This window comes from Peromyscus californicus, unplaced genomic scaffold, assembly GCF_007827085.1.
Source record: "Peromyscus californicus insignis strain IS unplaced genomic scaffold, ASM782708v3 Scaffold_11__1_contigs__length_118956290, whole genome shotgun sequence".
NCBI lineage: Eukaryota > Metazoa > Chordata > Mammalia > Rodentia > Cricetidae > Peromyscus > Peromyscus californicus.
In genome coordinates, this window is record NW_026294402.1 from 76,731,850 (window position 1) to 76,757,166 (window position 25,317).

Below are 25,317 nucleotides of genomic sequence, written 5' to 3' on the forward strand. Positions count from 1 at the left end.
ATCTGATATCCCCCCCCCCCAGTCTCATCACCAGCTCTGCTAATATCCCACTTTCCTCTCTGAACCCATCCCCAGCAGATCACAAAGACCTTCTCCTTGAACCTTCCTTCCCCCAACTCATCCTAGTTACCCAGCCTCTAATGCCAGTAGGCATTCCCTGTGAACATACCAGCTGTGTTGGCCGAGAAAACAGGCAATTTACAGCCATCACACTCTGAACATTTAGAGAAGAAACAGAAACCAAGGAACAAAACGCCCACTGAAAAAGATAAATCCAGAAATTAGCACCTATACTTTAATCATCCCAAACCCAGATAGTGAGACATCAGCATGAATAGCAGGCCCTGAATATTCTAATATAATTGTAGCACAAGAAAAAGAGCTTAAAACAACCTTTATGACTATGATAGAGAACCTTAAATTAATAAATACCTTTTAAAAATCCAGGAAAACATAAACAAACAGTGTAAAGAAATAAATTAAATGGTTCAAGACCTTACATCGGAAATAGAATCAATAAAGGCAACCCAAGCTGAAGGAATTCTGGAAATGAAAACTTTAGTAAATCAAACAGGTACTACAGAGGCAAGCTTCACCAAGAGATTACAAGAGATGGAAGAGAGAATCTCAGGTGTAGAAAATATGATAGAATTAGATACATTGGTCGAAGAAAATGTTAAATCTAAAAAACTCCTGACAAAAAAAATCAAGAAAATCTGGGAAACTATGAAAACACCAAAACTAAGAAAAATAGGTATAGAGGAAGAAGAAGAAACTCAGCTTAAAGGCCCAGAATTTTTTTCTAACAAAATCATAGAGAAAAATTTTCTTTAGAAGAAGATGGCTATAATGGTACAAAAAGTGTACAATACATCAAATAGATTAGATCAGAAAAGAAAATCCCCTCACTACATAATAATCAAACACAAAACATACAATACAACCACAAAAGGATATTAAAAGCTACAAGGGAAAAAGACCAAGTAACATATAAAGGCAGACCTGTTAGTATTACACCCTACTTCTCAATGGAGACTCTAAAAGCCAGAAGGGCCTGGATAGATGTGTTGCAGACTCTAAGAGACCCTAGATGCCAGCCCAGACTACTGTACTCAGCAAAACTTTCAATCACCATAGATGGAAAAAAATAAGATATCCTATGATAAAACATCATCAGTAATTATCTACAAATTCAGCCCTATAGAAGATGCTAGAAGGAATATTCCAACCTAAGAAGATTAACTATAGCCATGAAAACACAGGGAATAAACTCAGAACAGCAAAATCAAATAACACACACACACACACGCACACACACACACACACACACACACACACACACACACACACACACTCCACTACCACCACCAAAATCAACAAAATAACAAAAATCAACAGTGATTGGTCATTGATATCTCTCAATATTAATGATCTCAATTACCCTATAAAAAGAGACAGATTAACAAAATGGATGTGAAAATAGGATCTATCCTTCTGCTGCATCCAAGAAAGATACCTCAACATCAAGGATAGAGATTACCTCAGAGTAAGGGTTAGAAAAAGATATTCCAAGCAAATGGACCTAAGAAGCAAGCTGGCATAGTCATTTTAATATCTAACAAAATACACTTTAACCCAAAACTAATCAAAAGAGATAGGGAAGGACACTACATACTCATCAAAGGAAAAGATCACCAAGATGACATTTTAATTCTTATGCCCCCAAACAAAATGGCACCCAAGTTCATAAAAAGATACTCCTACAGCTTAAATCACATATTGACCCCCATACACTGTTAGTGGGAGACTTCTGTACCCCACTCTTACCAATAGACAGGTCATCCAGATTAAAAACTAAACCCCGTAATACTGGAGCTAACAGGTGTTCTAAACCTAATAAACCTAACAGATATTTACAGAGCATTTCACCAACACACACACACACACACACACACACACACAAAATACCATCTTCTCTGTACTCATGGAACCACTCCACAATTAGCCATATACTCAGATACAAAGCAAGTCTCACCAGATATAACAAAATTCAAATAATTCCTTGCATCCTTTCAGACCTCCACAGATTAAAGCTGAATATGAACGACAACAGAAAGCTTACAAACTTATGGAAACTGAACAACTGTCTACTGAATGAAAAATAGATCAAGACAGAAATAAAGAAATTGAAGACTTTCTAGAATTCAATGAAAATGAAAATAGAGAATACTGAAACTTATAGGACACAATGAAAGCAGTGCTAAAAGGAAAGTTCTTAGCACTTAGTGCCTATATTTAAAACAAAGATGGGGGCAACCACTATCTTTTTTCTTTCTTTTCCTTCTGATTTGTAATTTCATATTTACACTGTAAGTTGAGTTTGCATTACCTTGCAAATGACATTTCACTAAATTGAAGCTAAATTTAATCATATGCCATTGTGAATGTGGTTTTATCTCTTAGGAATATTTTTTTACTCTGAAAACATTCTAAGTCAAACATTTTAAATTTTGAAATAAAAATGGGAGATTTCATACCAGCAACTTAACAGCAAACCCCAAGAGCTCTAGAACAAAGAAATGTAATCACATCTAAAAGGAGAAGACAGCAAGAAATAATCTAACTGAAGGCCAAAATCATTAAAATAGAAACAAAAGCAACAATACACAGAATCAATGAAGCAAAGAGTTAGTTCTTTGAGAATATCAACATGGCAGACAAAACTTTATCCAAGCTAACTAAAAGACACAGAGAGACTATCCAAATTACAAAATCAGAAAGGAAAAGTGAATATAACAACAGACACCAAGGAAATCCAGAGAATCATGTAGACATACATTAAAAACTGTAATCCACCAAATTGGAAATTCTAAAAGAAATGAATAATTTTCTCAGGAGTTCCTATTTACAAAAGTTAAATCAAGATCAGATGAAAAATTTAAATAGACCTATAAACTCTAGTGAAATAGAAGCAGTCATTAAAAGTCTCCCAACCATTTGGCTATGTGTCCCTGTGCTTTATCCAACCTTGGTCTCAACAATTCTCGCTCATATAAACCCTCCTCATTCTCGCTAATTGGACTCCCAGAGATCCACCCGGGGCCTAGTCATGGATCTCTGCATCCAGATCCCTCAGTAGTTGGATGAGGTTTCTAGCACAACAATTAGGGTGTTTGGCCATCCCATCACCAGAGTAGGTCAGATCGGGCTGTCTCTCGACCATTGCCAGCAATCTGTTGTGTGGGTATCTTTGTGGATTTCTGTGGGCCTCTCTAGCACTTTGCTTCTTCCTATTCTCATGTGGTCTTCATTTACCATGGTCTCCTATTCCTTGTTCTCCCTCTCTGTTGTTGATACAGCTGGGATCTCCCGCTCCCCCAAGCTCTCTTTCCCTCAACCCTCGCCTTTCATTACCCCCACTCATGTCCAGGCTGTTCATGTAGATCTCAAGGTTGGATAAAGCACAGGGACAAATAGCCAAATGAATGGAAACACATGAACTATGAACCAATGGCTGAGGGGTCCCCACTGGATCAGGCCCTCCGAATGGGTGAGACAGTTGATTGGCTTGATCTGTTTGGGAGGCATCCAGGCAGTGGGACCAGATCTTGTGCTCATTGCATGAGTTGGCTGTTTGAAACCTGGGGCCTATGCAGGATTGTTTGGCTCGGCCTGGGAGGAGGGCACTAGACCTACCTGGACTGAGTCTACCAGGTTGACCTCAGTCTGTGGGGAAGGCTTTGCCCTGGAGGAGATGGGAATGGGGGGGGGGGTTGGGGGGAAGGTGAGGGGGACGGGAGGGGGGAGAACAAGGGAATCCATGGCTGATATGTAGAACTGAATTGTATTGCAAAATAAATTAAAATAAATTAAAAAAAAAAGTCTCCCAACCAAAAGAAGCTCAAGGATAGATGGTTTTAATTCAGAATTACACCAGCTTTTCAAAGAAGAGTTAAAGCCAAATTATTAGTCCTCCAAATATTCCACAAAATATAAACAGAAGGAACATTGCACATTTCATATTTATGAGGCCACAGTTATCCCGATACCCAAGCTACAGAAGGAGTCAACAAAGAAAGAGAACTACAGATGAATCTCCCTCATGAACATTGATAAAATATTGGCAAACAGACTCCAAGAACACATCAAAAAAATTATCCACCATGATCAAGTAAGCTTCATACCAGAGATGCAGGGTTGGTTCAGTATACAAAAATCAGTAAATGAAATCCACCATATAAACAAACTGAAAGACACAAACCACAAGATCATCTCATTAGATGAAGTAAAGGCCTCTGACAAAATCCAACACCCCTCCATGATAAAAGTTCTGGAGAGATCCAGAGATAAAGGACATACCTAAACATAATAAAATCTATTTACTGCAAGCCTATAGCCACTATCAAACTAAATGGAGAAAAACTCAAAGCAATTCCACTAAAATCAGGAACAAAACAAGGTTGTCCACTCTTTCCATATCTATTCAATATAGTACTTGAAGTTTTGGCTAGAACAATAAGACATCTGAAGGAAATCAAGAGGATACAAATTGGAAAAGAAGTCAAAGTGTCATTATTCATAGATGACAGTCTACATAAGTGACTCTAAAAATCCCACCAGAGAACTCCTGATAAACACTTCTAGTGAGGTATCAGGATATATGATTAACTCACAAAAGTCGGTAGCCCTCCTATATACAAAAGACAGACAGACTAAGAAATCAGGGAAACAACACCCTTCACTATAGCTTCAAATAATATAAAATATCTTGGGGTAGCTCTACCAAAGCAAGTGAAAGTTTTGTATGGTAAAAACTTCATCTCTTTGAAGAAAGAAACTGAAGAAGTATCAGAAGATGGGAAGCTTTCCCATGTTCATTGATCAGTGGGATTAACAGTAAAAATGGCTAACCTACCAAAAGCAATCTACAGATTCAATGCAATCCTATGAAAATCCCAATACAATTTTTTTCAGACCTTGATAGGATAATTCTCAGCTTCATATGGAAAAACAAAAAACCCAGGACAGCTAAAATAATCCTGAACAATAAAAGAACTGCTGGAGGTACCACCAGTTCTGATTTCAAGTTGCACTACATATCTATATTAATAAAAACTTCATGGTATTGGCATAAAAACAGATATGTTGATCAATGGAATTTAGTTGAAAACTGAGACATAGATCAAAACATATGGACACCTAATATTTGATAAAGAAGCCATAAATATATAATGGAAAAAAGAAAGCATCTTCAACAAATGGTGCTGGTCTAAATGGATGCCCGCATGTAGAAGATAGCAAATAGATCCATATCTATCGTCCTACACAAAACTCAAGTCCAAGTGGATCAAAGGCTTCAACATAAAACCAGATACATTGAACCTGATAGAAGAGAAAGTGGGGGGATAACCTTGAACATACTGACACAGGAGATAACTCTTGAACAGAACACCAGTAGTGCAGGCACAGACACAAAGATCAACAATTAATAAGTGGGACCTCATGAAACTGAAATGCTTCTCTAAGGGAAAGGATACCATCTATCAGACAAAGTGGCCAGCTGCAGAATGGGAACACATTTTCACCAACTCCACATCTGATAAAAAAATAATAATCCAATTAAAAATGGGGAAGAGATCTAAACAGAATTCTCAATAGCAGAAGTGGGAAGGAGCTAGGAGTAGTAGAAGGAGGGGAAACAATGATCAGGTTATAATATATGAGAAAACAATCTGTTTTCAATAAAAGAAAAAATAATGAATGTAATCACACAACTTTATGGTCACTTATTGCAAATGTGAGTGTGCATGTTTTCAAATTTCATTTTAAGTCTTTACATTCCTTCCAAGTTCTATTGATCTGAGCCCACTAACAGATGGAATAGCTCAAAGTTTTATGGACAGGTATATCAGAAGAAAATCTTTCAATAGTTAAACTGCCAATTTTCCAAAGACAGTGAAAGCAGGCCCTTTTCCCATGGGCTATTCAGTTCCTGGTTGCTAGAAGTGGAAGTTTTCTTCATGCCATTTGCCAATCCCTGGGGGTTTATATACAACAGATTAGTGATTTAGTCTCAACTATGTTAAATATTGATCCTTAAAAAGTCAGCTCCAAAATTTTCAAAACAAATACCTAACAATCATTAATTTCCATGACTTGTAGAAGCATCTTTCCCTCAGGGCTTGACTTTGGAGAGGGTAGAAACAATGTGCTGTAGAACACAAACATGTTTCTGTAGAAGTCACCAAGAGGAGAGCTGTAAAAACAACATCGGGTGGTTTGGGAATGACTCCCTCTCAAGATATTTATTTTTGTGGGGGAATAATACAAGATCTGTGAGGGGGCCAGAATGTTGCTTAGAAGAGATCATTCCTATTATGGCTATTTTAAAAACTTACTGCTCTACATCACAACTAGATGGCCCAGCTGTAACAGATTGAACATGATAGAAATAAATGGCGAGTGTCTAACAATGACACAGCACATAGTTATAAAATGCATCTAGCAATGAGTTCACACTGACTGCATTTCAAAGAATTTTATTTTTTTGTTTGATTCAGGCACTGAATGATCATCAAGGATGATGCCATTGTGTTTTGTGGTAAAATATAACCCTCTTAGATTTCTGTATTTCACATTTTGGGTCAAAAAATAAAATTAACATGAACAAATAACCTTGTGATCTGAAGACATTATTACATTCAACTGGTAAATAAAGCAAACATATAGTCATTATGGTTGTCAGTATCCCATATGTGAAGAATTAAACAATGAATTAGTCATAAGTTGAATTTGGATCTGCAAATGTGAGGCAAATGGACAGTACTATCTTGTATCCTGGAGAGGTGCATTTTCAAATTTATGCTTTTGAGAATGTGATCATATGACCACATATAGACATTTACTGACAGTGGAAAGCATTTGAATTTTTGTGAGAAGTATATACTAGTAAGATATCCATTGCTCTGAAGCTTCCCCTCCTGGTTGTGGGGTAAGGGGCTCTGCTTTCCATCTTTGCAACCTGTATTTGTTCCCTTGAGTTCCCCAGGAGCAGGCTGTCACCAAAGAGACTGTTAGGGCAGCATAAATAAGCCATCCCAATAAGCTGTTCTGGTTACAAAACTCTGCCTTAGAATGAGACACACATTATAATTGATGAAAATCAGAAAAGCCAATGAAGCAACAGAAACAGAACACTCTCTAAAGCCGGATTCCTCCGTCGTACCACTTCACACAATTGGAGAGATAAATTATTTACACAGCTGCTCACTCCATGCTTATACTACTTGAGCATGAGCCCTGCGATGGCAAGAACTCTGTCTGTCAGTTGTATTGTATGCATCTTTAAAAACAAAAGCATTTAGGGGACTTTATATTTGTACTATTGCACATAAAAATTATGCATAGTTTTAATTATAAAATTTGGCAGGGAATAAATGAGGGTGCATTGTTTTCCATGGACTTATGCTAAGCCTACAAGTCACTTTCTTGCTTATCCTGCAAGTTCCTCCTATAAAGAGTTTAGCAGCATATCCTTGACCTCTTCAGTGACACTAGTTATGAAAGAAGACACCACCCATCCTCCATGATCGAGAAGCAGGAAGCCTATGGAGGGATGAAAACATTTCCCAGTGACACAGGGAGAGTGCTGGTAAACCTCCTCATGGTAGTTCTAAGCAAAAAAAGGTCAGAAAACTAGGCACAAGTTTTCCTTTAGAATATGCTCGCCTTATTAGTGGTTCATGAGTTCTGAAACAAAAAATCTATTAGGTTATATATGTAGGAAGTCAGACAGATTTTATGTGGGTTTTAATTAAGATTAAAACTGCAGTCACCATAATGTTGTATTATTTCTTTAGTATATGTTTGTTTATTTAGTGATGTCAAATAAATGTGACTTGTTAAAAACATTTAACATTTTTTTTCTAACAGTAACAATTGAAGTGTCTTTTAAATCTTGTGTTCATCATGTTTATCACTTACTAGACTTAGTAATGTGTTCTGCAGGATACTGATTCTCTATGAATAAACACAATGTCATTCTATGTTCAAAATGTCTTATACTCATTTGCTGAAAGCAGATCAAGGTTTCAGTTTGAATTATGTGTCTTCAAGAGGAGACTTTCAATTTTTCCTGTTCTCTGCTTTCCTTAGACAAAGCTCTTTTTCTGAATAAACCGCCTAGGTCTGATGTTTATTGAAACACACAGTAAAATGCACTTTCAAAAATTATATAAAATCATTGCAAAAGAAAGTGAAACTTTTCTTTTAGATGACTTCTGTCTGACTCACATAATAGCTTAAGTAACTGCCTGGATCAAAACTGTAAAAGCTATGAATTCAGTCTCATAGCTAGTTGCATTTTCCCAGATGACAGCCCTGCCTCTGCAGAGGTTTGAATGTACAAAGCAGTTTTGACTGCCCCGACCCAGTGTTCCTGCCTCTCCCTACCTCATGTTTTGTCTTACTTGCATATGTCTACTTTTGTAATTACTATACCAACTTCTCTAGTTAGAAGATTTTTGAGCTGAAAGAAATGAAAAGCTTTTAAACAGAAAGGGGTAACCTAATTAACATTATGTAGGGCCATTAAAATAGGAAATATGAGCAGAAAGGTTTGTGAAATTTTAAAGCCTGTGACTTCATAAGGTCATTTGCTTATTGACAAAAGTTTATCTCACTTCAAGACATGCAGGTGGGATAAAATTCAATTCAGTTCACCGTAGTGCTGATGTTAAACACCTGGAATTTGCAGAAGTGCCAGAGGTCAAAGGTAATACCTAGTAAAACTATTCTCATTCCAGAAGCCAATTTGCATTTTTAGGGGTCTCCAGGGAACCTGCATTTTGGACTAAATGGATGTAAATGTGAGGGAGTTCCCACATTATCCTTCTAGCTCAGTCATTCCCGTGTTGTTGGTTTGTTTTGTTTCGTTTATATTACAAAGAATTTATAGCAGAATCAGCCAGTTTAAGAGATGCACAAGGTGACTGTTGGCCGTGTGCAGGGCAGTGTTTACATGGTTTCTCCCTGTTGCTTCAGCCACTTAGTATATTGGTTTGTTCACCAACCAGGAAGTTCCAGTGAGCTCAGCTGTCCAGAGTTTTAATGGCTCTTTTATTAGGTAATGATTGATTGACTCATTAGCTACAAGACTGAACTTGTCTCCACCATTTATACATTTCTTAGAATTGCTGCCTGTTTTTCAATCGTATGCTGCTAGATGTATGTCTGTGGAAGCACATTCAAGTATACTGACATCTATTTCCATTCTAAAATACCCAGAAATGTGCATGTCTGCTTTACAATGCTTCCTACATCTTCCTTTGCTGTCAATTCTCACTCCTGTTAATTTCTTGGAGCAGCATTTCCTTCTCCACTCTGTTGCCCTCAAAATGAGTTCCTTACGTGGTTGAGAGAAGCCCAGAGACGCCTATGCAGCGAGCCATAGGAGGCAAGACATGGTCTTTGGGGGTCACTGCACTGTCTGCATCTGCAGATCCTAGATACTTAACATTTGGAAGGTAGATATCCAGATGAGCAGCATTTTATTCTCAATAAGTGGTTTGTTTAGCAAACAATGTCATTTTGTACACATGAAACATAATGAGTTAGCCTAGGGGGAAAAAGATTGGAGATAAAATACTAATATTTAACTCATTGAAAAAAAAAAACTTTCTTGGAGGATCTGAAGGGTTTTTGTTGTATGATTTATTTAATGTCACTGTTATATTAAATTCAGGCCTTGGATTTGGGTGTGTATTTGAATAAAGACTATGTCACCTTGTAATGTTAGCAAAATGTTTTAGTTTCTAAGAAAAGTAAAATTTACTGGAATTTCAGACTAAAGATAAGAAACAAGCAATTATGTTCCAAATGTGATTACTAAATGTCATATATTTAATAAAAATCATGTAAATAAAAGATAACAAAGCACGTGAAATGCCTTTAAATGCTATTACATGCTTAAGTATGAAGATTCTCTTTATGCAGAATTTCTACTCTTTTATTATTTCAGTTTGTGTTTGATCAAATCTTTGCCCATTTCTTTGTTGATTTCTCTCTCTTTTAAGTATGTTGTTAAGTAAAATGGAATTACATTACTTTCCCCTTCCCATTCCTCCCTTCACCCCCTCCCATGCTGCCTCTTTTTCTTTGGTTATTTTTGTTACATACATATACATGTATAAAAGTGTATACACACATGGATAACTACAACTATCTGATTCAGTGTTGTGGATTTTTTTTTTTTTTTTGTGAGTATATGATTTCAAGCCTGGCCACTCTGCATTGGACCATCAGCATGGGCACTCATCTCTGGGAGAGGCTAATTCTCTCTTCTCCTGGCACTCAATGGTTGCCTCCAACTCTTTGTTTAGAAGTGTGAACCCACAAAGTTTTCCACCATTCACATTAACATGTCTACTGATCTTGCCTTTGTTCTAGCCTTCTTTATGCAGCCATTTCTTGGAGACACTTTCACCACAAACTTTCTGGAGTCCTGGCCCTTACAGTCTTTCCACCCTCCCTTCTGTGATGTTCCCTGAGCCATAGATGCAGGAGCTGTGTTGTAGATGTATCCATCAGGGCTGGGCTCCCCATGATTTGTTGATCTCTGCATTGTGTCCAGTTGTGGCTTCTGTGATGTTCTCCATTGGCTCTAAGGAAAGGCTTCTTTGATAATGTGTAGTAGGGACCCTTATCTTGGTTATACACATACAATGTAGAAGGTAGTCAGGAATCATGTGGGCCTAGCAAAGTGATAGAGGTAAATTCCTTTCTATTGCCCCTGACTTTAGTGGCCCTGGGAAGCTGGCTAGAATTTCAGTACCAGGCATAATTTCCTTCCTGTTGAGTGGGCCTTAAATCCAGTTAGACAATTGTTGGTTATTGCACATGTGTGAATGCCATGTGTGTCCCTTTGTAGAGTCTTCCCATGCTGGTCATTTTCGTTGCTCAGGGGTATTGCAGCTGCTAGGACTGTTTGAGTGGGTTTGTGTGTGTGTGTGTGTGTGTGTGTGTGTGTGTGTGTGTGTGTGTGTGTGTGTGTCTGAGTGTCTGTGTGTGTATTTGTGTATCTGTGTATCTTCAGATTATTCATATGTGTGCATATATATATTTATAGGTGTATAATTTTAGGTAAATATAAAATAATATGATTCTTTGATGCCTTACTAAACAACCTTGGTGTTATTTGTCCCTTATTTCTCCTTTTCCTTCTGTCCTGATCTTTTCCCCTCCTCCCCAGTTAGTCTCCATCTTGTTTTTCAGTTTCCCACTTCATATCACCTGTATTGAATTATTCCCTTCTAATCTCACCCACTCCTTGACTATGGGACTAATTTAACACTGCATTTTTACTATGCCTCAATTCTCACTGCAACCTGTGGATTCAGGTATGGAATTTTCCACTACAGCATACTGGGACTCGGTTTTCAGACTATGGAAGATATTAGGTTTTGGATTTAGAAATGTTCATCATATAAATATCCAGGAAGTCAGTGAAGCTGGTAAATATCAGAGTGCAATGCTATAGGAGTTATACAGGAACACCTAAGGAGGAAAAACAGCATCTTCATCAAATGATTCTAGGAAATGGAGGCTTTTAGTTCTATGAAGTTCTAGTTGTTAATTGTTGGGCTTAATTCTTGGGCATGTGGAGTCCTGTTCAGAAAGTTCTTTCTTGCACCTTATCATAGGAAGGTCTCTGCCTGTTTTCTTCTAGCAGTTTTAGAATTCCTGGTTTCAAATCGAGGCCTTTGATCCACTTGGATACAATCTTTGTGCTAGATAACAGACACAAGCCAAATTTCATTCTTCTGACTATGGATAGTCCGTTTCCCAGCATCATTTGTTGAAGATGCTGTCTTTCCTCCTTAAAAGTTCCTAAATACCCCCTATAGCATGCACTCTGCTATTTGCCAGCTTCACTGCCTTCCTGGATATTTATATGATGAATGTCTCTAAATCTAATATCCAACATCCTCCATAGTCTGAAACCTTCTCAGTCCCAGCATGATGCGGTAGTGGAAAATTCCATACCTGAATCCACAGGTTTCACTGAAAATTGAGGAACAATAAAAATACAGTGTAAGATTAATCTCAGACCTTCATGTAGAATTTATTTCATGTTCAGAGTTGGGTCTCATACCCCAGAAGTAGTGTTGTATATACTACAGACATATACTCTGGAAAAATAGAAAGCTGAAATCTTAAGTACACCTTGTCCCAAACATGCTAGCTTTGGAATATTCCACCCATGCTAGAAATAATCTTAGGCAGAGATCCTGTTCTGTTTATCATTGCATCTCTAGCATCTTGGGATAAGCATACTAGGGTACCCAGCAAGTACTTGCAATAGGATAAAGGGGAGAGAAAACAAGGCTCACAAATATGTAAACTTTAAAGTTCCAATCTCCACCCACCACTCAAATTAGTCATGAGAGTCTAACTGCATTTGTTCCAGTCCTCTGCCCTGTTCTTCCTCAATGGCCTTTTGACTGGCAGCTTAATCACCTGGTGTAGTTTTGGGTTTTTTTTTTTTAACTCTTTGATGACCTACTACCCAGCTTCTAAATAAATACACAGAGACTTATTCCTACTTATGAATGCCCAACTTTAGCTTGGCTTGTTTTTAGGTAGCTTTTCTAACTTAAATTATATTGTTTCTCTTTAACTACATTTTGCCTCTGAGCTTTTTACCTTTCTTTATTCCTTATATATTTCTTTCCTTCTTGCTCAGTGGCTGGCTGGGTGGCTGGGTGGCTAGGTGGCTGGGTGGCTGAGTGGCTGGCCCCTGTCATCCTCCTCTCCTTCTCCTTTTGTCGCTCCTCCCTCTCCTCTTTTCTAGATTTCTCCTATCTATTCTCTCTCCACCAGCCCCGCCTATTTCTCTCTTGCCTAGCTATTGGCCATTCCACCCGTTATTAGACCAATCAGGGGTTTTAGACAGGCAAAGAAACACAGCTTCACAGAGTTAAACAAATGCAACATAAAAGAATGCAACATATCTTTGCATGATTAAACAAATATTCCACAGCATAAATGAATGTAACACATCTTTAATATTCTTCAACAACTTGATTTTTATTATTTTGCCAAGATTTGTGATGCAAAGCAAAATAAACAAATGACTCATATTTGAAACCTATGTCCAGCCATTATCTGCTGCAAATAAGGTAAGGAAGTCTCTGTGGCTAGGATTGAAACCCCCAATAGATCTCAGATCCTGAGAAAGTGGTAAGAAGAGTACAGGCTAAACCACATGAAGTTGGCTGGTAACAAAGAAAATCAACTTCCATCTCTCAGAAGCTCTCTGATTTTAGTGAAGGAGTCTGAGAATTATTGTTGATGTCAACTGTCTGTCATGTTTACCAACCTGCCTGATATACTGACCAGCAAAGTTTTAAGTGGAATTCAACACACAAGATACTCTCCGAGGGAGAAAGGAAAACACAAAATCTTAAAGTACTTTGAATGCATCCGTTATGTTATTGAGTGATATACCAACACCCGATTTTTTTCTGACAAAGGTCTAGAATAGATTTGGAGTGTCCACACTTCATCTTAGATGACTAGAGAATAATTTTTTAATTAAAAAGAAGTTAGATTTTCAAGCATAATATCTAGTTATGGGGTTGGAGGTAGGGAAGAAGATTAAAGGGCCCTTCACATTTGTTGATACTCCATTAGACTGTTGATCCTGCAATTACACTTTCCTTGGGCCTTCTAGTGGTGGCTCACATGTAGAGTCCTTGGTACCACAGTCTTCCACAGAAAAGAGGGAGGAATTGTTGTTCTCTTGCAGTGTGTGAAAGACATTCTTGACAAGAGGAAATAGGTGACAGTAGAGTCATGACGCTTTGCAACTCTCCAGGCATACAATTTACAGAAGCTTGAAAAGCATCCAATAATTGACATCAGTATGATCCTTCAATAATTACATCTTCCCTCTATGTGAAAAACATCCTTAGTGTTTGGACTTTATGGTTCTTTTCACTTTTTATAAGATAATTATGAAAATATCATAACAGATAATGCTTATCTGAAAATTTGTGCATCATTAATGTTATTTAAATGTTTAATGTATTTTAATCCTTTTAACAACTGACTGTTATTATTTCCTAGTGAATTTAATAAGGCATGAATTATGTTAAATTGACAATTTCCTTTCACGCATATCTTGCTTAGCAACATTCTGTTATCTCAGATACCTTCACAAGCAAGGAGCCTTGTCACGTGGGTTCCTTTCGTGGCCTTCATCCATACCATTGTCAGACAAGTATTTGTCATTCTCTTTTTTTGTGTGGATTTTTGTACAAATTGCCTTCTTAAATAAAATTACTGGTTTTGTTTCTACCATGTGAATTCAGCCTCTAGAAACAGATTTAAGAAAAATAGATACTATTGTTTAATGTAAATATCATTTTAAAGTAAATCTCACAATGAAAAACAGATTTTTAATTTTTATTGCATATATTCCATTGACAAATACCGTCCTGCAAATATAACCTGGAATACTTGAACTCTTTGCCACAGAAGCGAGGCAAAATACCAAAATCCCACATAACAATTTTAATAATATAAAAATTTTCACCTAAATTAGCCCACCAACAAACAAAATCCTCTTAGAAGTAATCTCTAGGATGCATGTTTTAGTCATGCAAGCATACTGGTATATAAAGGAGCTGCAATGAATTTTTACCCACTGTGTCTGTCCTTTGAAGTCTCCTGCCTAGGGCCTTTGATTAAAGGATGATGCCTGAGTCTATACCAGTATTTTACCACAGCTCGCAACTTAGCAGTAGAAAATTTTTTTTAATTAACTACACTCTGCTCTGACTAGAGCTGTATATGCCCTTGGTATAGGCCCAAAACACAGGGTGTGGGGAAAGAGAAAGCCTATTGTGCAACCTCTAAAAGAGACACAGTGTGACTCGTGTGGGCCTCACTGCAGTCAGTCCATTGGTCATGTAGATGGGCGGATCCACTCTGAGCTTATGCATGGCTGCAAGTGTGATCGGGTACTGTCTTCACTGGGCTTTGGTTCTGCCTAGGAGTATGCTTTGGAAGCTGCCAGCAGCCGAGCAAGTAGCTCAGAGAATGAACTTCTTCCCCAGGAATCTTTGAAATCTACTTTGCTGTCTTTGCTGTCTCCTAAATAAAATGGATAACTCACTAAAGGTCAGGGGCAACTTTCCCACTTAATTATCATGGTGACAACTGACCTTTTTCTTAAAGTGTGTTGAATTCATTCTCTTGGGAGAAGACTAATTTTAGTTGTATCTTGCTTTTTCTTCTGTCCAACAAAATCTGGCACATAGAATACCAAGCTAATGATATATTATATTCAGCAAACATTTAATTTAACATTTAGATTATACAGCCATAGTCTTTGACTTAATTCTCTTCTCTCTAACATGCTAATTTCCCCCCACATCTCCTGCTTTTGTGGCAACACAAAAATGTGGTGTGTGTCTTAACACTGTCTATGGCAGGCTGCTTGTGTCTCAGCAGGCCAGGCTGCACCACTGTGTCCCCGTGGTGCACACCTGAATTATCACATTGTTAATGAGCTGGAGCATTTTCATGTTTTGCAGTTAAATATAAACTTCCAAACCACAAACTAAACCTCAAGTGTACACCTTTTTTCCCCTTTCCTTTCCTTTTATTTTGTTTTACAGTTTCTGTTGCCAGAGATTCTGGCTTTCCTTTTGTCCCTTTGGCTATCTCTCTTTTCTGTACAAGATAGAGCAGAAAGCAGTAACTTTCAAGGCCAAGGAAACTGGGAAGCTTCAACTACCTAATTAAACTCTGAAAAAAGCAAGTTGTAAAAGATGGAAATGGACAACAGGAACTCCAACCTACTGCAGACAGTATGCATATCCCTGAGTGTGGGATGGGCCTGGCTGCACAGTGCCCTAAAGAGTCTGGCACTTTTTCTGTATGGGTGTCCATCATCCTGTGGCTTACCAGATGACAGTATTACCTCTAAGACTGTGTCCATATTCCCATGGGAGCAATGATGAAAGGGGAAAAACAGAAGTGTCTTCCAGTATATTTAGTTTGCACTCACCTTTCCCAACAGCCTCATCACTTACTTATACTGCCACCTTTTACATCAGAATTCATGCAATGAATGCTAAAGAATAAAGAGAATAGAAACGTTTAATTGTTCCATTGATACATTGGGGAAATGTAGGGTTTTACTGATGAAGAAGTGGGGAAATCAGATATGACCCTCTTAGTTTCTTTTCTGGGGAAAACTATTTCTCCCTCTCAGCATTCCTTAGTTGTCTACTGTTCTTTGTGTAGAGTTGGGACCTCATAAACATTTCCCCATCCGAGTTAGTGTGTTAATTGGTATTGTCCATGTGCAACCCGTGCTTCAACAGTCATATTGGTGAAAATATATGGGTGTAGCCTCTAACATTCCTAGAAGAGACAATCTCACAACGAACTCCCTATTCCTCTGGCTCTTAGAATCTTTCTACTTCTTATGCAATGATTCCTGAGTCTTAGATGCAAGAGTTGTGCTGGAGATGTTATGAGTTGTTACTGAGATAACACTCTGTATTTTGAATTTAACCCATTTATATCCAACATTTATAGGTACTGACTGAGTACTGTCAAGTTGATGTTTTCTGGTTGTTTTATATATCTTTTGCTCCCTTCTTGCTACCCTTTTACATGATTCCATGTTTTTCTCTAGAGATGTGTTTTGATTACATGTATTTTTTTTATGTTTCTAATATCTTTTATGTTTTTATTTTGTAGTTAGAAGAAGCTCTGTATTAGACAAGGCTATTTAAGCTGATAATAATTTAGACCTCATAAACAATATTCACTTTCCACATTTTATGTTCTGGTGTCATATTTTATATCTTTTTATTTTGTTCATCAAGTAAAATATTTTTGAAGCTATCTTTTAAATCTTCATACTAAATACATAATTGATTTATATGCAATATTTAAGAAAAAAGAGTACTCTGAATTTAACTATATATGTGTGTGTATGTGTGTGTGTGTGAATCCACTGTGTTTTATTCTTTCATCTGTTTTTTATGTTGCTAAATTACTGAGTAGCCTGATGTTTCTCTTTAAGCATGAAGACTTCCCTCCATCATGTATTGGTTTTTTAAAGAGAGACTCAAGGGTGAATAATGCTCAGATTTGCTTGTCTGGGAATTCTTCATCTATTTCTCACTTCTGGACTTCTATACCATATAAAGTGTGTTTCGTGGGGGTGTTTTTCTTCCTCTTCTGCTGTCTGAATAAATTACCCTCTATCTCATGGATTGTGAACATTCTACTGTGAAATCTACCACTGAGTCAAGTGATAACCCCATATATGTGATGTGTTTTTTCTTGATACTTTCATAATCTCTATCATCTTTTCTTTTTGACCATTTGATTATAATATGTAGTGGTGTGGTCTTCTTCACACTGATACTGGCTAGCTTGTCCTTTCTATACCTGGGCATGTAAATTCATCTGTAAAGTTGAGAAATTTTCATCTATTATTGATTTAAATATTCTTTCTGTCCATTATCTGTCTCTTTTTCTTTTCTTACTTGTAAAATTAGAACATCTGTTCTTCATTAGTTCCCTATAAATCATCTATACTTTCTCAGTCATTTTCATTATTTTTCTCCCTCTCCCCTCTTTATTATTTGGAAAACGGATTTTTTTCTACTCTGATAAATGCTGCTGTTGATTTTTTATTTTATTAATTTTATTGCCAACTAAAATTTTCACTTTACACTTACATTAATATTTTTTAATAATTTCAATTTGTTAATTTTAATATCTTGATTTTATTGACTTCTCTCTTTTCTTAAACATCTCTGAGTTTGCATAAATAAATATTTAAAATTATTCATCAAACAGTTTGTGTTTCAATCTTTGGTGTAGATTCTGGAGGATTATTGTGTCTGTGGCGATATGCCTCTTGATTTTGTTAAATTCTTGATAATTTACATTGATGTCCATGTGTTCCATAGAGCAATTGTTTCTCTTACATTTTGCAAACTAATTTTGATGTGGTAAAACTTTGCATTTTTCTTCCCAATGGGGCAGGCAGTCAGTAGGGGGACTACAGCCATGTAGCCTCTGTACACTGCTGTCATAGGTCAGTGAGTAAGAGGAGGTCGGCAGAATACTACAGAGATCCTTAGCAGCCAGGACTCTCAAAATCTGCTGTGGCAGTGAATTTGCTGAGTGTGGTAATCAGGTTTGGCCAGTTCCTTTTTTTACTTTCACCAGGGAGAGAAATTGTGTCTGAGACGGTCCCTTTTGGCATCAGAGTTGTCTTTTAGGACATTTCACAGTGCTTGCAGCATCAGTCAGATGTTGAGTCACCTACAGAGCAGATGCCTGAAGCACAAGGACATGTGGGTGGGCTGTCTTTGGGGTCTGGACAGTAATTGACTACTTTTTGGTAATAGCATGCAGTTGCATTGGTAATCTTATGCACAGCAAGGGAACCCAAACATGTTTAGAGTTACAATAGCTAGGACCCAGATCATAGGCACACATGGAGGCTCTAGGGTCTTAAAGACCAATGCAAACTGTTGCAGTATGGCAGTGGCCCATTGTAAGCTGTAGAAATATATGTTACAGCCACAGAACCCATGTCGAGAGTATGGGGCGCTCTCTAAAGGCCTCAGCTTGGGAATGCAGCATGCCTGTGTTTGGCAAAGGAGTAACAATAGTGACTGCTTCTTGAAGCCTGATGGTATTTAGCCACATCTAAGAGAGGCAGATGGGCCTCATTACATGGCACTTTTTGAAGTGTTGATTTATTTCCAGCAATCTGTATCTCTATAATTGGGTTTATCAGGCTACCTTTTTGAAGAGTAAATTCCTCTAACTGTGCAAGAAGGTTTATCTATTTATGTGTCATCACAGTGCATTGCACTGATAAATGTTTCCAACACATTCTTTCTCCCCTAACCCCAATTGTAATACTTTCTTTAATGAACTTCAGCAAAACTGTGTAAGAAAAGTCCCTAGTTAAGATCTGTAGACTTAGAGTTCTAATTAGTGTACTTCTGTGGCTCTTTTCTTGTCTGTAAAATGGTGATAAGCATTCAGCTTGCCTCCTAGGACTTCTGACTTACTTCTTAATTAATAAGGAAATAATGAAGCAAGCTTATGCTTCCACCCTGATACCTCTATTCTCTTAAGTTTTCCATTGCACTTCTTAGGCCCTTTTCCTTGCTTATATATAGCCATCCAGGCCAAAGAATTCTTACAAGGCCATATCTGTACTTCCGTCCATGTATGTGATTCTATACAATTAAGCACTAATTTCTGACTTCTGTAGACTCAGGATTAGAAGATATCTAGTTGCCTAATATCTTCAGTCTACCATTTGTACCTTCATACATGTCCCTAAAATCCTACCCACAAAAAAAAAAAAATCATTCTGTGATTCTTGGAAAGAATGCCATGCACTGGAAATTGTACACACAAGATTGAATTTAACACTTTACACTATTATGTTTAAACTGTTTACTGAGCACTTGAGATGTTTACTTGTAAATAAGTAATGAAGAGCAATATTCCTAATTCAAATGCTTGGGGCCAGAAGTATTTTGTAATTTAGATTTTAAACCTTTAGGTTTTTGCATGCAGCTGATAAGATCATTTGGAAATGGGACACAGTTCTTACCATGAAATTCCTTTATGGGTCACGAACACTTTTATTATGCAGCCTATAAATAATTTTACACAGTATATCCATGTACATCTACTGGTATTATACTATAATACATCATATGAGACCACATATGGAAATTTCCATTTACACTATCATATTCTGATCCAAAACACTTTTGATTTTAAGATGCTTGGATTGGAGTTTTAGGAATGATAATGTGTAGAACAATGGTAGAAAAAAATGTCAAGCTTTATAAACCATCAAGAAAAAAAATCATTCTTTGGTTGATGGGCATCTAGGTTATTTCCAGTTTGTGGCTGTTATGAATAATGCTGCTGTGGACATTCTTGAGCAAGTGTCCTTGTGGTATATATCTTTTAGGTATATGCCCAAGAGTGGTATAGCTGGATCTTGAGGTAGATTGATTCCCAATTTTCTGAGAAACCTCCATATTGATTTCCAGCGTGGCTGTACAAGTTTGGACACGCACCAGCAGTGGAGGAGTGTTCTCCTTGCTCCACATCTTCTCCAACATAAGCTGTCATTTGTGGTTTTTATCTTAGCCATTTTGACAGGTGGAGGAAGATATCTCAGAGTCATTTTGATTTGTATTTCCCTGATAGCTAAGGATGTTGAACAATTATTTAAGTGTATCTCAGCCATTTGAGATTCTTTTGTTGACAACTCTCTGTTTAGATCTGTATCCTCTTTCTTCAATTGGATTATTTAGTTTTATGTTGTCTAGTTTCTTGAGTTCTGGAAATCAGTCCTTTGTCAGATGTGGATTGGTGAAAATCTTTTCCCATTCTGTGGGCTGCCGTTTTGTTCTATTGATGGTGTCTTTTGCCTACAGAAGCTTTTCAGTTACATGAGGTCCCATTTATTAATTGTCAATCTTAGTGCCCGTGCTGCTTGTGTTCTATTCAGGAAGTTTTCTCCTGTGCCAATGTGTTCAAGGCTCTTCCCCACTTTCTTTTCTGTCAAGTTCAGTGTAGCTGGATTTATGTTGAGCTCTTTAAATAAGGATCTATGTCCCTAATGCTTTGGCTGAATTCCATGAACCTATGCCTCATACTGGGTTTCCTTGCCAAGCCTTAATGCAAGCTTAGTCCTACCTCAACTTGATAGACTATGCTTTGTTGACATGCATGGGAGGCCTGCCCCCTTCTGAACAGAAACAGAGAAGGAGTGGATGGGGGAGACAGGAGGGAAGTGGAGGAAGGGATGGGAGAAGTAGAGGGAGGTGAAATTACACTCAAGATGTAAAATAAATAAATAAATTTAATTAATAAAAAAGAAAGGAATCGTTTGCTGTGATTGTAAAGTCGTTTAAGTATTTGTTTGCTTTCTCCCACTCCACCAATCCAGTTGTCTCCCCAGTCCAACAACCAAGGAACAGGAAAACAGAAGGCATTAAACCAATCAGAAACTTTTCTTTTGTCTGACAATATAATCCTATATAAACATTTTCTGATCTGATCCACCCAGTGTTTTATGGATTTTATTGTTTCTTTGTAGGTTCAAGGCAATTATGATGTGACACGCTATGAAAATATTTTCTCTCTGTTCTGGATTCTGGAGCAACTTCTTCAACAAGAAACCAAGGGGGAGCCCACTTTACACATTGATCACAGCAGCCCAGAAATCCAGACATTTCTTCAGAAACATGATGAAACCATCTTCCAACTTTCAGATGCGTTCCCTTTATTTACTTTTTACGTATGGAGACTGGGCATTCTCTTGAACTCAGAAGAGATGGAGACTGTTGAGAATGAGTCATTTCCTTAGCAGTCTACCGTATATCAGAAAACGGTGTGCTTAAATTTTTCAAAGATGTTTTTAAATGAGTAATTTAAACTGATTGACCAACCTAGTTATTAACTAAATTTAGTGATAAGTCTTTTGCAGAGGAGAAGATGAATCGCTGTTCTATATTACAATCAGGCAATTTCAGTTGACAATGCCCCTCATATTCATGCATTGTATCTTACTTCACTCAATAGTCTAGCTCTGTTCTCTAAAATGGACCAACAATTGTCTATCTCATAATATGTAGTAATTGTGAAAATTCCCATCTGATATAAATGTACAAATTGTAAAGAAATATAAATTAAACTTCTGTCATTTAACACATTTAAATACAAGGTTTAAGTAAATGATAAAAAATAAAAATTTATTCTGTAGTTGTACTCATGTCATTTTCCTCTTGAAGAATAGTTCTACAAAAGGAGAAAAGGCTTTGGAAACAAATGGTTTTTAATTTTACATAATCAACATATTTGTTAAGTATTTTTGAAGTATTAATTGGTTCTTTAAAATGTCTGTTTTTAAAACAAATTTTCTGTTGATTAAAAACATTATTGCCCCTATGATTGTTAAAATGTTGTAAAGTTGCATATTATTAAGTCATTAGGGATGCTTTTATAAATTTTAATATCCTCCAAGAAATACACTTTATACTTATTAAAAGTACTGGGTTGAATTTTTCCATTACCCAATTTTCTTTACTTCATTTCAGTTATTAAAATTATAACAGACAAGCTTAATGAGCATACATTTTGTACTTTTCTATTGTGCAATTTAAAGAAAATATAATGTAATTGTCTTTCCTTTGTTAATTATGTGCAATTCTGTTTTATAAGTTAATTATCATTTCCAGATGTCATTAGTACTAAAAAATAAACTTTGCTATTTTCTTCTATAATGTATATAAAATTACATCATCTTCTCGGATTATTTTTGGAATTATTTACCAGGAAATCTGTTATAAAAAAAACTCTGCAAGAAATGGCTGTATAAACAAGACCAGAAAATGGCAATATCAATGGACATATTAACATGAAAGGGAGCAAATTTCCTGGGGTCTCACCCCTAGATAAAGAACTGAAGGCAACTAATGACTGTTTGGAGGAAGAGAATTAGCCTGCCACAGTAATGAGCCCCCTCATTTGTTATCCAATGAAAAGTGCCTCATTCCTGAAATCACACACACACCACACGCATGCACGCACACATGCACACATACACATACACACACTAAGTGAACAGATGCAGCTCTATTTATATATTTCTGAATATGTATAAATGTATCTATATATGTATGTAATAATATAAAGAAAATGAGGCTATCAACATGAGAGGGGGACATGGGAGGAGTTGGTGGGAAGGTAACTGAGAATTGTGGGAGAAAAGGGAGTGTGGAGTGATTTGATTATATTTCAATTTTTAAAATATATGCTTCGATTAATTACATTTAAAAAAACTCCTTTCTTAGATTTTAAGTGATGGTGACAGTGGCTTCTTGCCTCAAACCTTCAGGCAGGACACTGACCAGTCCCTGGGATAACTATGATGTTCATTTGTGCTAGATGAGTTCCAGAGCCAGGCCACTCCCCTGAGAGGACTGAGCACTTACTGTCCTCTCCTACTGTGGTCCATTACCAGGGACAGTAGGCTACAACTGATGGGGTATTTTAGTTTGCTAGTTGATAAAGTCTAAGCATAGCAGACAATACTGGGCTCAGAATCTTATATGCTACTAAGCATAATTGGGTTACTTAAGTATTCCTTTATTTATTTCTAGAATAAATGAAGTTTAGTTGAGATTTCCAATTGATGGTATTCACTTAAGTGGCATAGATACAAATTCTACTCCAGTATCCGATTGTTTTGTAAGTCGGTATGACTAACATTTCCTGAGGATAAAATGTGTTAAGTCCTTAAGCATGCAAAGATCAAGATCAGATACCCATATATGGATTAGAGTTAACTCCCAAGATTTAGACATGGAAATAAGTAATACATTTGAGCATAGCTTGGTCTAGCTTCAAAATGAAATCATTTTTTTTTTATTCAGTCAGAGGAAAAATATCTGTTTCATGACTAGAATCCATAGTGTGATGCTATCATCCAAGTATGATGTGTGGATATATATGTGGATATGTGTATGTATGTGTGCATGCATGGATATGTGGATGCCAAAGTTCAATGAGTGTCGTTTCTTGGGAACAGTCCTTTAGTTGTTTCTGGTTTGGTTTTGTTTCTTTGTGTGGTTTGAGACAGGGCCTCTCACTGGCACCTAGAAATCTCAGATTAGGCTAGATGAGCTGGTCATCAAGCTCAAGGGACGTTCTATCTCTGCCTCTCCCGGGTTTGCATTACAGGTGCATGCCACCATGGCTTTTTCATGTGAGACTCAAACTCAGGTTGTCACGATTGGGAGGCAAGCACTTTCCCAACTGAGCTGTCTTCTCAGTCCCATGTTTGATATTTTTAAACCATTTTTTTTTTTGAAGTAAGAAAATGTCTTCGAGGCTGCCTCTTAGAGAAAAAGATGGGCAGAATTAATTAATTTAAAATGTGTCAGTGATGTGTTCCCCAAAGTAGCTTTATTTTAGGCATCTCTTGTTCACGCCTTTTCCTGGGATGTAGAAAATGCATGTAAGGCCTTTGCTTGCCCTCTGCTTGTCAATAGCACTACATGTATGTCCTTTTGAAATGGGCCTTTGTTGACATATTGAAACAACAGTGGAGTTCAAAGGGGAACACATTGTTAAAGGTATAAATAAAAAGCCAACAAAAGCAAGAGAAGACAAGGACATCACTAAGTCATCTTACAACACAGGACAAGTGATACCGTGATAGTTCTCTTAACGGCATCTGTCTTCTGGATTTAAAGTGTAAAGAACAAGCAGTATCTGTTACTGTTAGGAAAATGTGTTTCTTTTGAATGCATGCCTAAATGATTAGGCCAAGTTGTGAATTTAACTACTCATTATTATTAAATACCAGAGGTCATTGGGACTTCTGTGTCTCCCCTGACTTGATGGAAGCCTTTCAGTAGAAGAACATAGCACTTGGAATTAAAAATGGGGATATCACCCTGTCTGTATCATATAAATAAAATTCCCATTTCATCATTAATGTATTTTTTATATATTTTTCTTTTTATTTTTCTCTCATACTTTACATTAGGGCTGCAGTTTCTCCTCTCTCCTCCCCCAGTTCCTCTCTCTGCACCTTCCCTTTCCCCTCCTCCATCTTCCCTCAGAAGAGAGTATGTATCCTTGGAATATCAACCTAACATGACATAGCAAACCCTAATAAGACCAGGCACATAACATTTCATCAAGGCTCAATGAGGCAACCAGTAGGAGGAAAAGGGTCCCAGAAACAGGCAAAAGACTCAGAGACACACCTACTCCCACTGATAGGAGTCTCACAAGAACACCAAGCTACTCAACCATAACATATATGCAGAGGGCCTAGGTCAGACCTTTACAGTCTCCTTGATCTCTACAAGCCCCCATGAGTCTTGGTCAATTTATTCTGTAGGCCATGTTCTCTTGGTGTCCCTGACACCTCCAGTTCCTTAGATCCTTCCTCCCCCACCCTCTTCAAAAGGCTCCCAAAGTTCTGTCAAACTTCTGGCTGTGGGACTCTGCATCTGCTCCCATCAGTCACTGTATTAAATCTCTTTGGGCTCTTTGATGATGATTTGTTGCACAAATACTAATTGGTCTTAATAAAAACCCAGAGCCAGATATCAGGGTAAATGATGAAAGATCAGAGAGACAAAGGAACAAACCACAGCAACCTCCTCTCACCTCACCAGCTCCACAGCCAAAAAAGCTGAGCTCCTGTCTCCTCCCACC

The 25,317-nt window shown here is 37.3% G+C and overlaps 1 protein-coding gene across 6 annotated transcripts in view; it reads left to right on the forward strand.

Moving 5' to 3' along the window:
- The window catches only part of Mei4 (meiotic double-stranded break formation protein 4), a 607,360-nt gene that overhangs the window by 348,318 nt on the left and 233,725 nt on the right, over window positions 1-25,317 (forward strand). For 5 of the 6 annotated variants that reach the window (XM_052715216.1, XM_052715224.1, XM_052715233.1 and 2 more), the window contains one exon: window positions 21,182-24,501. The exons of the other annotated variant lie outside the window; for it this stretch is intronic. In XM_052715216.1, coding sequence (XP_052571176.1) covers window positions 21,182-21,451 — 270 coding nt within the window. In that variant the 3' untranslated portion in view covers window positions 21,452-24,501. Of the gene's footprint in view, window positions 1-21,181; window positions 24,502-25,317 lie in introns of those variants that run through there. 6 annotated transcript variants of the gene reach the window in all.